Genomic DNA, 12,738 nt, shown 5'->3' on the forward strand with positions numbered 1-12,738 from the left:
GCGGCCACGTTATAACCATAAGCTTCTTTACCATGTCTGCCAACCTAATTTCCTGCCTCCCCCTGTGGCACTTGCCTTTCCTTGGAGCCGATAGTTTGCTACAGTTATTGCCTTCCCGTTACATGCTGCATATTAATTTCTCTCGACTTCGACTTGGGTCATCTTAACACTTGTTTTTTCCCTGGCCCACTTGAATATCTTGCCGCATAAGCTTACATCTATTCTTTCAATGGCTCGCCGCGGTGTTCTCGAATAAGTAGAACCATTTTAGTGAACCCCCAGGTTCTGTCCCCTAGCGTAGTATGTCGCGGTAAGATGCAGCTTTCATGGTTTTGTATCAACGAGTGCTGGTAAAGAGCCACTCATTATTTGAAAATGCCTGAAAAATTCGCTACAACACATTCTTATTCTTGCGGTAAATTCAGACTGAGGGTTCAGTTTTGCAGTCACTGCGTGCCCTCAGTAGGCGTACTCCTTCACAGTCTACAGTGCCTGGCTGCCCATAGCACATCGTCGTTACACGCTGAGACTGGTGAACGTCAGTTTTCCGCGCATCGGTTTTTAGACCCATCGTTCTGCGTTGCCTGTCGAATTGGGTAAACATACATTGGAATCAAAGATGCCGTGGATAGAATGATAGGGGTCGTATCTTCCTACCTTTTTCACCATTCTTTGTGGCACTTCATTGCTCTCTTCAAGGAGTGCTACAGTTGCCTTATAAACTGAAGGTAGTTTCTGCTTTTCTGTATTCCCTCCTTTCTCCATTCTCTCTCTCTATAAGGCCTGTATCTCGTGCCTTGAATGTTCAGTAACAACCTTTTCTGTATTCCATTTCTCCATTTTCTCTCTCTCTCCTAGGTCTGTATCACGTGCTTTGAATGTTCAGCAACAACTGTATGTAGATAGAGTTTGTGCAAGTTTCACAGTGTGATCGGGCACCCCGAGAAAAAGCAAGGGGGAGGTATCCCAAACGGCCCACGGCTGGGCACTCCCATGCTTTTCTAGAACCTTTACAATTTGGTCGTTTGTTTTATGTCATTAAGCTCTAATTCAATGTGGAACAATGTAAGCAAACATAAAATATTGTCGCATTACAACGTAGCGCGACCCATATTCCCTTCGGCGTGTACACTTTTCGGAAAATACTGTGCTTTTCGAAGCAATGTGCGCACTAGCGAGTTGTCTTGCTATTGCACGCTGGTAGAGCCAAACAGCCTTCTCCCTCCTCTTCTGCCCTCACCCGAGTCAATACGTGAGTGTGCGCAAACTTGCATTGCAATGAGAACTGCTTGTCCATTAATGCAATTTGTCATCTTTGGCACGAACAACCATACTCTGTGATTCACTTATTGAGCCGCCATTTCACTGCGGTTCTCGTAATGGTCGTAGACAAGCGAGGCGATAATTATCTGCTGATAAGTCTTCTTTGGCGAAACTACAGTATTCAAGAAAATGAACGTGGCATCGTTTCGTTCTTGTAGTATAACTGCTACTGTGAGCGAATCCTTATGATAACCGCGTCATGTCACGGCTGATCTGGTCGCTAAATGTGACGTTCGCTGTCGTGCAAGCGCTTGAGTCAGAAGTACGCCGATATGACACAGAGTCTCCCTGCAAGAAACTAAACTACGTACATTGCTTAGCCCTAAGTTTTTGCGTTTCATCCCGCGAGCACTGCATCTTGAAATCACTTGCTGTCGCTTGTCGATCTTTTATATACACCAGTAGCAATAAGACGCACTTTATAATTAACTCTTTCTGGGCGTCGGAAAAGAACTCTTACCAGAAAAACAAATTGAGTTTGAGACTGAGCATTATGACCCCTTGAAACCACTGTGAGTTCACGTATCTCCGCCGCATTATCATAAAAACATACTAGACCATTGCAATGTTATGCGTGTATGACGAGGGCTTGGATTTCAACGCACCCGCGCCTACCGAGTTTAAAGGAGAGCAGACGCTCCTAACGACCGCGACATGTTAGCAACGAAACGCGAAGCGCTGCCTTGAATGACCCTGAACGTAAAGAAGAGCTGCGGCGCTAGGAAACGAGGCCACCAAGACCGCGAAGTTCTCCAGAAGTAATCAGGGTCACAGCCGAAACTCACGTCGAAACGCGTTGGTGGCGCTCTCGATCGGGTACTCGGGGAAGCTTCCCTGATCGATGGTTCTGCGCGGCCGACAGAAAGCGCGGCTTACTGAGACCCTCGTTTAAGCGCGGTGCTTTCAAACTGGGCTCGCACGCAAGAGCGGTTTCCTGCGTTCACTAAGGTACGATCTTGGCAGTTTCAAGAGTGCAAACAAGTTTCTGTAACATATACTTAAGTTTTATATTTGGCCCGTCACAACATCGTAATGCGGTACAATACCACTTACGCAGTGAGCGTTTTGAGAGTCATAATCATCATCAGCCTGACTACGCCCACTGCAGGGCAAAGGCCTCTCCCATGATACGCCAATCAACCTGGTCTTGTTGCCACGTTATACCTGTGAGCTTCTTAATCTCGTCGGCTCGCCTAACTTTCTGTCTCCCCTTCGTGCGTTTGTCTTCTCTCAGAATACAGTGAGTTACCTTTAATGACCAGCGGTTATGCCGCCTACGTGCTATGTGCCCTGCCCATGTCCATTTCTTCTTTTTGATTTGAACTATGACATCCTTAACGCCGGTTTGTTTGTTCCCTGACCCACTTCGCTCTCTACTTGTCTCTTAAGGTTACACCTATCATTTTCATTTCCATTGCTCGCACCGTCTTTGTCAATAATGCTGAAACCTGTTTGTAAGCCTGCAGGTTTCTGCTCCGTAGGTACGCACTGGCAAGATGCAGCTGTTACACACCTTTCTCTTGGGGGTTAGTGGCAAATTGATATTCATGGTTTAAGAAAGCTTGCCGACTCTGATACACCCCATCCTTATTCTTCTAGTTATTTCACTGTCATGGTTCGGCTCCGTGGTTACTTTCCTTTACAATTTCAGCCTCTCTCCACCTATCGCAAAGTGCTGTTTTCTGCCGAGACTGTTGTACATCACTTTAAATTTGTGCATTATAATTTTCAGACCTACTTTTTTGCTTTCCGTGTCCAGTCCAATAATCATGAGCTGCAATTCGTCCCCTGAGTTACTCATCAAGGCAATGTCATCAGTGATTGGCAGGTTACTAAGAGACTCTGCATTCTATCTTGACCCTAAGTCTTCCCAATCTAGAGTCCTGAAAACCTTCTATAACCAAGCGGTGAATGGCATTGGAGAGATCGTGTCTCCCTGCCTTATACCCTAGTTTATCAGGACTCTGTCGCTTTCTTCATAGAGAACTATGTTAGCGGTGTACCGACTGTAGATTTCTACCAGTTTGTTTATGTAGGGTTCTTTGATGCCCTGATTTTGTAGTTCCTGCATCACTGCTGATGTCTCAACTGAGTAAAACGCCTTCTCGCAATCTATGAAGGCTGTGTATAGGGGTTGGTTGTATTCCTTGCATTTCTCTATTGCCTGACTATTAGCATGAATATGGTGTATTGTGTAGTAGCATGTATGAAAATCCGCTTAGTCCTTTCGTTGATTGAACTCTAATGTCGCCTTCATTCTATTAGCGATTATTTTTTGTAAATAGTTTATAGAGAATAGACAGTAAGCTGATCGGCCTGCAATTTTTCAAGTCCTTGAAGTCTCCTTTCTTATGGTTTACGATGATGTTGGCGTTCTTCCTAGACTCAGGCCCCTTTCCCGTGAAAAGGCAGTTCGTGTATAAAGTGGCCAGTCTTTCTAACACAATTTCTCCACCATATTACTGGAGGTTCATTGTTACCTCATCTTAACCAGCAGCCTCGCCTCTTAGCATTACCTTTAGGGCTTTCCTTATTTCCCCGGTCGTCACTAGTAGGATGCCGAATTCCTTTGGACTATTATTGTTTCTCACGATATCGCCCTGGTGTTTTTGGTTGTTTGGGCTTTTGTACAACTCTCTGTAGAACTCCTCCACCACCTCGTCTATTCTATTCATATTGGTTATGACATTGCTTTCCTTATTGCTCAATACATGCATCCGATTTTTCCCAATGCAAAAGTTTGGTTTCGCAACCCTTAGGCTTCTGCCGCTTTTTACAGCCTGCTCAATTGTTTCATGTTATACCTTCTAATGTCGGCTTCCTTACGCCTATTAATTAACTTAGAAAGCTCCACTAGCTCTGCTTTGTTGGTCGCATTTAAGGCTCTCATGGTTTATCGTCTCTGAATAGGATTTCTCGCCTCGGGAGATATATTGCCAGTTTACTGTCTAGTGACTGTACCCCCAACTTCCATTGCACACTCTTTGATGATACTAGTAAGATTATCGTTCCTTGTGTGAACGCTAACGCTGGTTACCTTGTTCAATGCCTCAAATCTATTCTGAAGCGAAACTCTGAATTCTTGTATTTTCCCTCTCACCGCCAGCTCAATAATTGGCTTCTTGCCTATCAGTTTTTGTCTTTGCTTTTTAAAAACTAGGTGAATACGAGCTCTTACCATTGTATGGTCAGTGCATCGAATCTTTCCCATCCCTTCTACATCCTGTACAATGCCTGGGTGTGCACAGAGAATGATGTCGATTTAATTTTCAGTTTCGCCGTTAGGACTTCGCCACCTTCACTTACGGTTAGGACGTTTTCTGAAGAAGGTATTCAAAATCCGCAAATGATTACGTTCTGCGAACTCTACTAATAATTCCACTCTGGCATTTGTGGAGCCGATGTCATAATTCCCTCAGCCTGTTTCTTGCCTACTTTGGCCAATGTCGTGCAGTCGCTCATCAGAATAGTATGCTGTGACTTTACCTTATTAATGGCTGACTCTAGGTCTTGATAGAAGCGTTTAACCAAATGATCTAAGAATATCTGGATCCGGAAAGGCCACCATCAGAATCTTAACTTGGCTACGTTGAACTCTAGAACGCTATCTAGTGAAGCTAGTCTCTAGCTGTGCTATACGACAAATTAGAGGGTGTTAAATAGAATTTAATAGGGCTCAGCGAAGTTAAAAAGACACGTGAGGCTTAAACAGTGCTGAAGAAGGGAGACGTCATTTGCTACCATGGTTTAGTTGACAGAAAATTACTGGGGGTGGAGTTTATCATACACAAGAATATCGCTGGCAACATAGAGGAATACTATAGCATCATTGAGAGGGTTGCAAGTATCGTAACTAAATTCAACAAAATGTACAAGGCTAAGGTTGTACGGGCCGCCTACCTCGAGCCATGACGATCATTTGGTTTTTAGAGTCCTCCACTGCAATAACGCCGCTGAACACGCATTGTGACGCGCTAAAACGTGGCTTGTCATGCTTCACTAGGTAAGCAGATACCACGTGTGCAACTGGGGTTAACGTTCTAAAGCTGTTCACATCGCAGACGCACGTGGAGGTGCCATCTTGACACGTGATTTGTGTTGACAGCATCTTGTCACTACGGGGAAAACAAAACTAGAGGTGGTTGACTGTTCCCACATACCTGGGCCACCGCTTGTCGATGGTTTTATTGCCGTGAAGTGAATGTTATAAATATTTTTGCATGTTTTAGTTCACGTTTTGTCGGTCTGACTATTCGTTCATTCCCGACGATGCCGATGTGATTTATGCGGAATGATTGGCTAATTAAGCATTCTAGGAAATGTTGGCTGCAAGACGTCTTCATTATCGATTTATCAATCGATCAATAAGTCAATATATCTATCAATCTCTTTTGTATTTGGTTTTTCTATTGATATAGACCACGTACGCGTTAATCGTTCCCTTTCTCATGTGAGTGCTTGTTTGCGTTTGTTTTCCTCCTGCGCAGGGGCCCCTTCAGTGTGGTTCGCCGTTGTGTTCACAAAACGACGGGCCAGCAGTTCGCCGTCAAAGTCGTCGACGTCGCCAAGTTCACCTCCTGTCCTGGACTCGGCACCGAAGGCACGTATTCGCCACTGCTACGCTGCGTGTCTCGTGATGGACTCTAAAGTTACAGTCAGTTAAAAACAAGAACTTCAATATCTACCACGGGTACAGTGGTGCTTCATATGTACAAGTGTGTCGTTCTTTCTGGCTTCCGTTGTAACCATAATTACTTTTAGGAGCTTGCTACTATTGCTCGGGACTTGTCTATAGCCTTAGCCGCTAGTGGCCACTGCTCTCGCTAGAAACGCAGCTGTGCCCACCGTCGATTCCAAGAGCGCTCACTAGACTTTGCGTGCTCTTGTTTGATAGCAGACCGCAAGAGGGCCGCGCCTATATAAAGCGCGTGCTCTCGGTGTGCGACGACTAGTTAGTCCAACACACGACGGTGCGTTGCGATGTCATGCAGTTCGTACGATTACAAAAGTCCCACTATCATCCGAAAAACTTGTAAGACATCGCGGTGTTGATCTTCCCACGGCATCCAACAACAAGATCCTTTGACTTTGTACTTCACGGACCACAAGGCCCTTATGCTCAAAGGGGAACGTTCCCCTGAGCTCTATATTATATACATAACAACAGTCAGAAAACTACTGTGGTCCGTAAATTAGTATGGAAATAATTACGCTAATACCTAAAATGTGTACATACTGCATCGATACGTACATTATAAACCATTTTGTATAGAATGCGTACATACAACAGCACCACGCTTCCCCTGCCACGTCTTTATATGTGGTCGAGCGGATGTCACGGTTTACCGGATTTAACTTCTGGAGCAAGCTCCTTCATCATCATTCACTTCGTAGATATGGCGCATTCCACCGAGAGACACCCGCGTGGCCCAGATGTTGCGCGATGGATCTAATCGATGCGGAGGAATGCGTGTGCTAGACTGCATACCTGACTATGCTGTGCCTTAACCTCCTCCTTTTTCTCCTTCTTATCCTCACTTTTCTTTGCCGCACTTTGGCTATATCATGCTACTCATGGCTATGCTATACTCTTTCCCATCTTTCTTCTCTTTGCCCTCGGTCTCACTTTTCTTTCTGGCACTCTTACTCTGCCATGACTATGTTTTGCGTATTTTTGTCAGCGGGAGGCCACACATGGCTGTTCTACGCTTTACCCTCTCTCTTACTCCTTTCGGTCCTCCTCACCCTCACATAATTGCTTAACCTCACTTCTTTCTTCCGCCTTTTTGACATACTTATCTATGCTGTGCGCGGTTTTTCTCTAGCGTGACGCTAAGCATATGCACCGGATGGCAGCATACCATGACAGCATGCTCCTTTTCTTCTGTCTCTCCCCCCCCCCCCCTGTTTTCCTTCTTCTCCTCGGGTTTTCGCTCCTTTCTCACCCCCTTGCTATAGGTAACTACGGTGTAGGCGGCTATGATATGCATGATTTTGTCTGCGTTACGCCAAGTGACAGGAGATGACAGAAACCTATGACAATTACGAAAGCTCAAGCTCCTAAATTTTTCTGCATTTGAAACAACGAATAATGAGGTTCTCTATGTATGTTATTCCTTCCTTAGCTTCGTGATATGTTAGTGCTCACTAAAGTTGAAGGGGCCATTACAATCGCTCACTTCGAATGTCACTTGACTGTAGCGCTGCCAAAAATTGTTCGCCAAACTGAACTCAGGCAACCAACTGAACACTGGCGCCTTGCTTTATTTAGATATATTGGAGCAAATCGCGCTACTACATTCGTGTCTCTGACGCACTTAAGTGTGGCAGCTTGGGCTATAGTTGGTATGACATGACGATAGTTACAGAGCGAGAACAGAACGATGACACAGAGTTCTTCGTGTCCTTCTTGTATCTGTGTCGTCGTTCTGTTCTCGCGCTATAACTATAGTCTGACGCACTGCTCGTGTTCGAACTGATTCTGTGACGTTCGAGTACGTCGTGCTCATCTTGAAAATTGGGTCTTATTTCACAGACCCATGCAGTGTAGGCATATGACTTATTTCTATTCTTGTGCTGTTTCTTGTTTCTCGGCAGACCTAAAGCGAGAAGCCACCATCTGCCACATGCTCAAACATCCGCACATTGTTGAACTTTTAGAAACATACAGCTCGGAGGGAATGCTCTACATGGTATTCGAATAGTAAGTACATGACTTGCAAATCTCGCGTAATATATCTTGCAGGAGTTTCAATGTCACTCTTGGCTGTGCATAGTTTAATAAATAAATAAATAAATAAATAAATAAATAAATAATAAATAACTAAATAATTTAATTTCGTCTTCAGTAAGTAGAGGGCATGGGAATAAAAAGGCCCTGTAAGCTTAACCAGGTTTGCCAGCTGGTCACAGTTCAGCAAGCAGTGCCGTCATACAGAAACTGGCATACGCAAGTAAAAACACACACAAAAAGCAAACATTATTCTTACACATAGTAACTGAAAGAACAGTCCACGTACATGTTTTTAGGGAATAAAATACAGAAAAAGAAAAAACCTACTACATAAAATTAAAGCTCGAAAGTGACATTTCAGTTGTCTCACGAATAAATAATGCAGCGCAGGCCTGCAAGATGAAATATAAAACCATTTGGAATGAAAGGTCTAACACAGAGGGCAAAGTTATTCTTACCACCTAGGCCCCGTAGTTTGTGCGCGGTGTTCTTATTTCAAACTTTTTCACGAACCGTATAAGGGATACGGAGAAGAATATTCAGCTAACTCAGCTAAATCGGCCAGGATTGAAGTACTATTATTTATTTCATATTAATAGCAAAGAACAATGCGCAAGTTATAAGTTTTGAAAACTGTTGGGATATCAGCATCTTGGAGGAGTCGTGCGGAATGATTATCTCTGGCTATGTGGTACACGATGTGTAAAGGTTTTTCTGTAGAACGTGGAGCTTTTTTGAGGCTGTATGCGTGACAGTGCCCATACAAGTTGACAATACTTCACTTGGGTCAAAAACAAAAATTTGCAGAGCAAGAATTTGATATCAGTTGAAAGAAAGTAACTGTTTTGCGGTATAAAAGTCCAACAAAACGCGAGACAGCTAAACATGCGTGATTTATATGCACATGACACAGCAGCTTTTCCGTAAACCAAACGCCAAAAGGTTTAAATGCTGGTAAAATTCCTATATATTTGTAGTCAGGTACTTATGAATAATATTTAAGAAGCTTGCTGGCATAGCATTATTATATATTTTGGAAATACAGTAGCCGTAGCTCGAAGAAGCGAAAGTTCTCTCCCGTGATGATTGATTGGCATTTGATGCCCTTTTGCAACGAATCTTTTAGGCTGGTACAACAAACCCTGATTGAACCGGTGGACGTCTCGGAAAGGTTATTTGTTTCCTTAAAGTTACATTATATGAATTTCTATTTGTTGTATTACATAAAACAGTCTTAATAATATTTTAATGAATAGCTTGCGGTTTCCTGCGGAATGTTAACTTTTTTAAGCGAGAACCTAATGATATGAGGCTAACAATTTAATCAGTGCTCATACAAATGAGAGTTATTCTGTTTACTGAGCTCAGTGGGATGGTATAATATTGTTTTGCACGTATTCTTGAAAAAACACACCAACTTTTCAGAAAATAAATGTATATATGAAGGAGGTTTTCTGCCCCGCTAATAATAACACATACTAAATGCATTTGCGTGCTGTAGTTATCTCATATGTACTCGAAGTTCAGGCATAACGGGGGTGAAATTGTCCTTCCCGCATCAACGGTTCTTTGCTTGAGTAGATAAAGTTCACCTTCGATATGCTTACATGACACGATTTTTTTGGTCCATTGCAGTATGGAAGGGGCAGACTTGTGCTTTGAAATTGTGAAAAGAGCGACTGCTGGATTTGTGTACAGTGAAGCTGTGGCCAGGTAAACTTCCCCAAAATCTATTTTTATTTTGCTGCATTTGTGATATTGCATGCGTGCCAACTATGTCAACTTTAGTGAAGTGAAATACAACAGAAGAAGGGCTGTCACTTCAATGTTTCTCTAAGATTCAGTATCCTTAAAGCCATTTATTTTATTTTTTTCACACGTTACTCGCCCATAGTCGCACGGGCCACAATTCACGATGGCCAGTAGGATCAAAGTACGGTTTGCTGTCTCATATGCGCGTCCATGTAAACAATTAGCGAATTATCAGTAAATAGAAAGCAGGGCTCACTGCGAAACCCAAAAAGTTGAGTGGAAGCAAAAGACACGCTCGATGCAAAGGCAGCAAGGTTAACAGGATTTAAAGCGCCTGGTCTAATACCATAAATTTTAAACAAGGTAAAGGTGCAGGGAAAAACCGAAACAAGAGTGGAGACAACGAGTAGACGTGTGAGATATGAAAAAGGGGTTGATTAATTAGATAATTACACTATCTTGTATAGGCCGGTCAGTACGGAAGCCTCTACCCTGTAAGAGATGGGAGGAAGGTCGCTGATGGCATCCCACAGCTGCCACCAGTTGTAAGAGATGGGAGGAAGGTCGCTGATGGCATCCCACCGCTGCCACCAGTTGTAAGAGATGGGAAGGCATGTCGCTCGCTGATGATGGCGACCCACCGCTGCCATCAGTTGTTCAGGTTGGAAAGGAAGTACGCTGGAGGATACGAAAACAAAACATGTTTATGGTATTATTTACACATATTTACAGAAAAGAAGGGTTAGTGGTTTCACAAACCACGAGCGTGGTGGTTGAACGTTACATAGTTCAGAGCGACGTCCAGCACTCTGCGGCGTCGTTTTATGCCCTGTCGGGCTCCTCCTCTCCGAGTCGAACACCAATCACGCACACACAGGTGAGGGGGGCGAGCATGCACGGTCCACGTGAACACTGCACTGTGGTGGCGCCAGCAGGGCTCTTCCTCGTCGTGTGTGTGCCGTTAGTCGAGAGTTCCCACGATCCTGGCCGCATACTTCAAAGGGTCCACCGCACAACTCGCCCAATTAGCGGGGCGATCTGCGGTGGCCGTCGCGGTCTCTTTCAGGAAGACGCCGTCCCTGTTGCCCTCTTTCGTCGTGGCGTCGCGGCGACACGACGTCTCCTCCTTAGGCCAGCAGGGACAATGCCTGGCGGGCATAGGCAGTCGGCCGGTCGGCTACTTGACTGAGGATTAAAGAAGCGCCGCTCCGCCGTCAGCTCTGGCGCCGGTCACGCCAGCTTTCCTGTCGCCCGATGAGTCGCCGAGTCCATTAGTCACCGCTTCTGCTCGAAGAGACGACAAAAGGGTCTGCATTTGAGAGACGGGAACTCGCCTTTGCTTGCCGCATGGTCTGGATAATTGCTCAAATCTTCGACAGCGTCTGTCAGACTGGGCGTCGAAGGGATTGAGAGTCTCCCAAGTGGACCGGTTTCCGCACAAGGGCGTCTGCCCAGACGAATTTCCAGGCCAAACCTAACAGCTCCTCCGCCGCCCGGAAAATCTCGGCTGGCCAGCGCTCCCAACCGCTGGGCGCGAAGAGGATGGTTGGTGATGAGGACGATGGCCTGGCTTTCTCCCTCCGGCTGCGAACTCGAAACCAACTCCCCAAACCAGCTCAAAATGATTGACAACAGCAAGGCGAACCACACAACACAATACCATGCCGAAGTCAAGCACATTGGTCCCGCTTAAAACCCTCCAGGCTTCTCAAGAAACACAAAAGAGAAACCTGTACGCAAAAATTTTGAGACAATTTGGTGCCGCCAAAGTTACAACAATCATGGACGTGGAGATGCTTACCAAAATATGGAACAAATTGCCGTGCGAGAAAAGCACACAAAGGCAAATACAATTTGGCCCCATATAACCATAATCTCATTTTTTTTCAAAACTTGCTTTCTCCTACCACCCGCACTACTAAGTTGTAACTGACATTCGCTGACTTATCACTAATTTAATTAAACACAACCAACTACATGGTTTTTACACGAAAGCGGCCAGACCCTATACACAAGGTATCTGTGCACGTTTTTCATTCTCTCAATACTTAACGTAGTCGTGAGTGCCTACTTGTAGGACACCCTGACGCCAATAAAAACTTACTCGCAGCAGATCAAACTGCGTCCTATAAATCCTAGAACTGTATCTCTAGCCTCAAAATTTAGTTAACGCAACGCTCTCAGCTCAAGTGATCATATGATTCCTAAGTAATCACAAAAACAACAAAATGAAGGGAATAAACCTCGCATGCTACACGCTCATTTGTTGGATGTAGCTTCATGTCAGCCCATGTTTTTAAAGAACGCACAGGACTTTGCTGTGCGCCCTAGCACGACATCATACTCTCATCCAAAGAACGGTAGCATACCACTCGCACACCTAACTGTAGGCTGTTTCCCAGTAACTCAACTAAAAACACTTACAATGCTCTTAAAAAAAGTCTAGAAGGCAAGAACTGCTGCCACACGAACTAGCCGGGGAGATGACAAAGGAATATTACTTTAAAACCAAAAATAAGCAAACAAACATGCTTCTAAGAAAATTCCTTTGTCACTCTCTCCAGCTTACAGCCATCCCTCACTCTTCGGTCGCACAGGCGGTGGTCGTGGTCTTTGATTCTGAAAACGCGCGAGACAACAACGTGCATGAGCAACAAGCTGAACTGCAGCGTTACGCCTCATTTGCGATTTCGGCCGACTTCTGTCAGTTTGGCGGAGGGGATTCGAGCAACGTGTGGGAAAGAGTGACGGTGTCCTCTTTGGTCTAGCTCCCGAGCGGTGTTTAGCTATTGTGGCCCTTCTTCTAAGACCACGTCGACACTCTTTTCCATGAAAAGCTCTAAATCCCCACCGGGCATACCGTCGCGAGGACTTGCGCTGTGGCCTACTACGCTTTCGCCGCCGGCGCCTTACTTCCCGCCACAAAGGGC

At 44.9% G+C, this 12,738-nt stretch overlaps 1 protein-coding gene across 6 annotated transcripts in view; it reads left to right on the plus strand.

Annotated features, from left to right (window-relative positions):
* Positions 1-12,738, plus strand: part of CASK (peripheral plasma membrane protein CASK) — an 822,681-nt gene that overhangs the window by 302,798 nt on the left and 507,145 nt on the right. For all 6 annotated transcript variants that reach the window (XM_075887512.1, XM_075887514.1, XM_075887513.1 and 3 more), the window contains exons 2-4: positions 5,811-5,923; positions 7,921-8,026; positions 9,692-9,769. In XM_075887512.1, the coding sequence (XP_075743627.1) occupies positions 5,811-5,923; positions 7,921-8,026; positions 9,692-9,769 (297 nt within the window). The remainder of the gene's footprint in view (positions 1-5,810; positions 5,924-7,920; positions 8,027-9,691; positions 9,770-12,738) is intronic.

The sequence above is a fragment of the Rhipicephalus microplus genome, chromosome 1 (assembly GCF_043290135.1).
Source record: "Rhipicephalus microplus isolate Deutch F79 chromosome 1, USDA_Rmic, whole genome shotgun sequence".
In the NCBI taxonomy this organism is placed as follows: domain Eukaryota; kingdom Metazoa; phylum Arthropoda; class Arachnida; order Ixodida; family Ixodidae; genus Rhipicephalus; species Rhipicephalus microplus.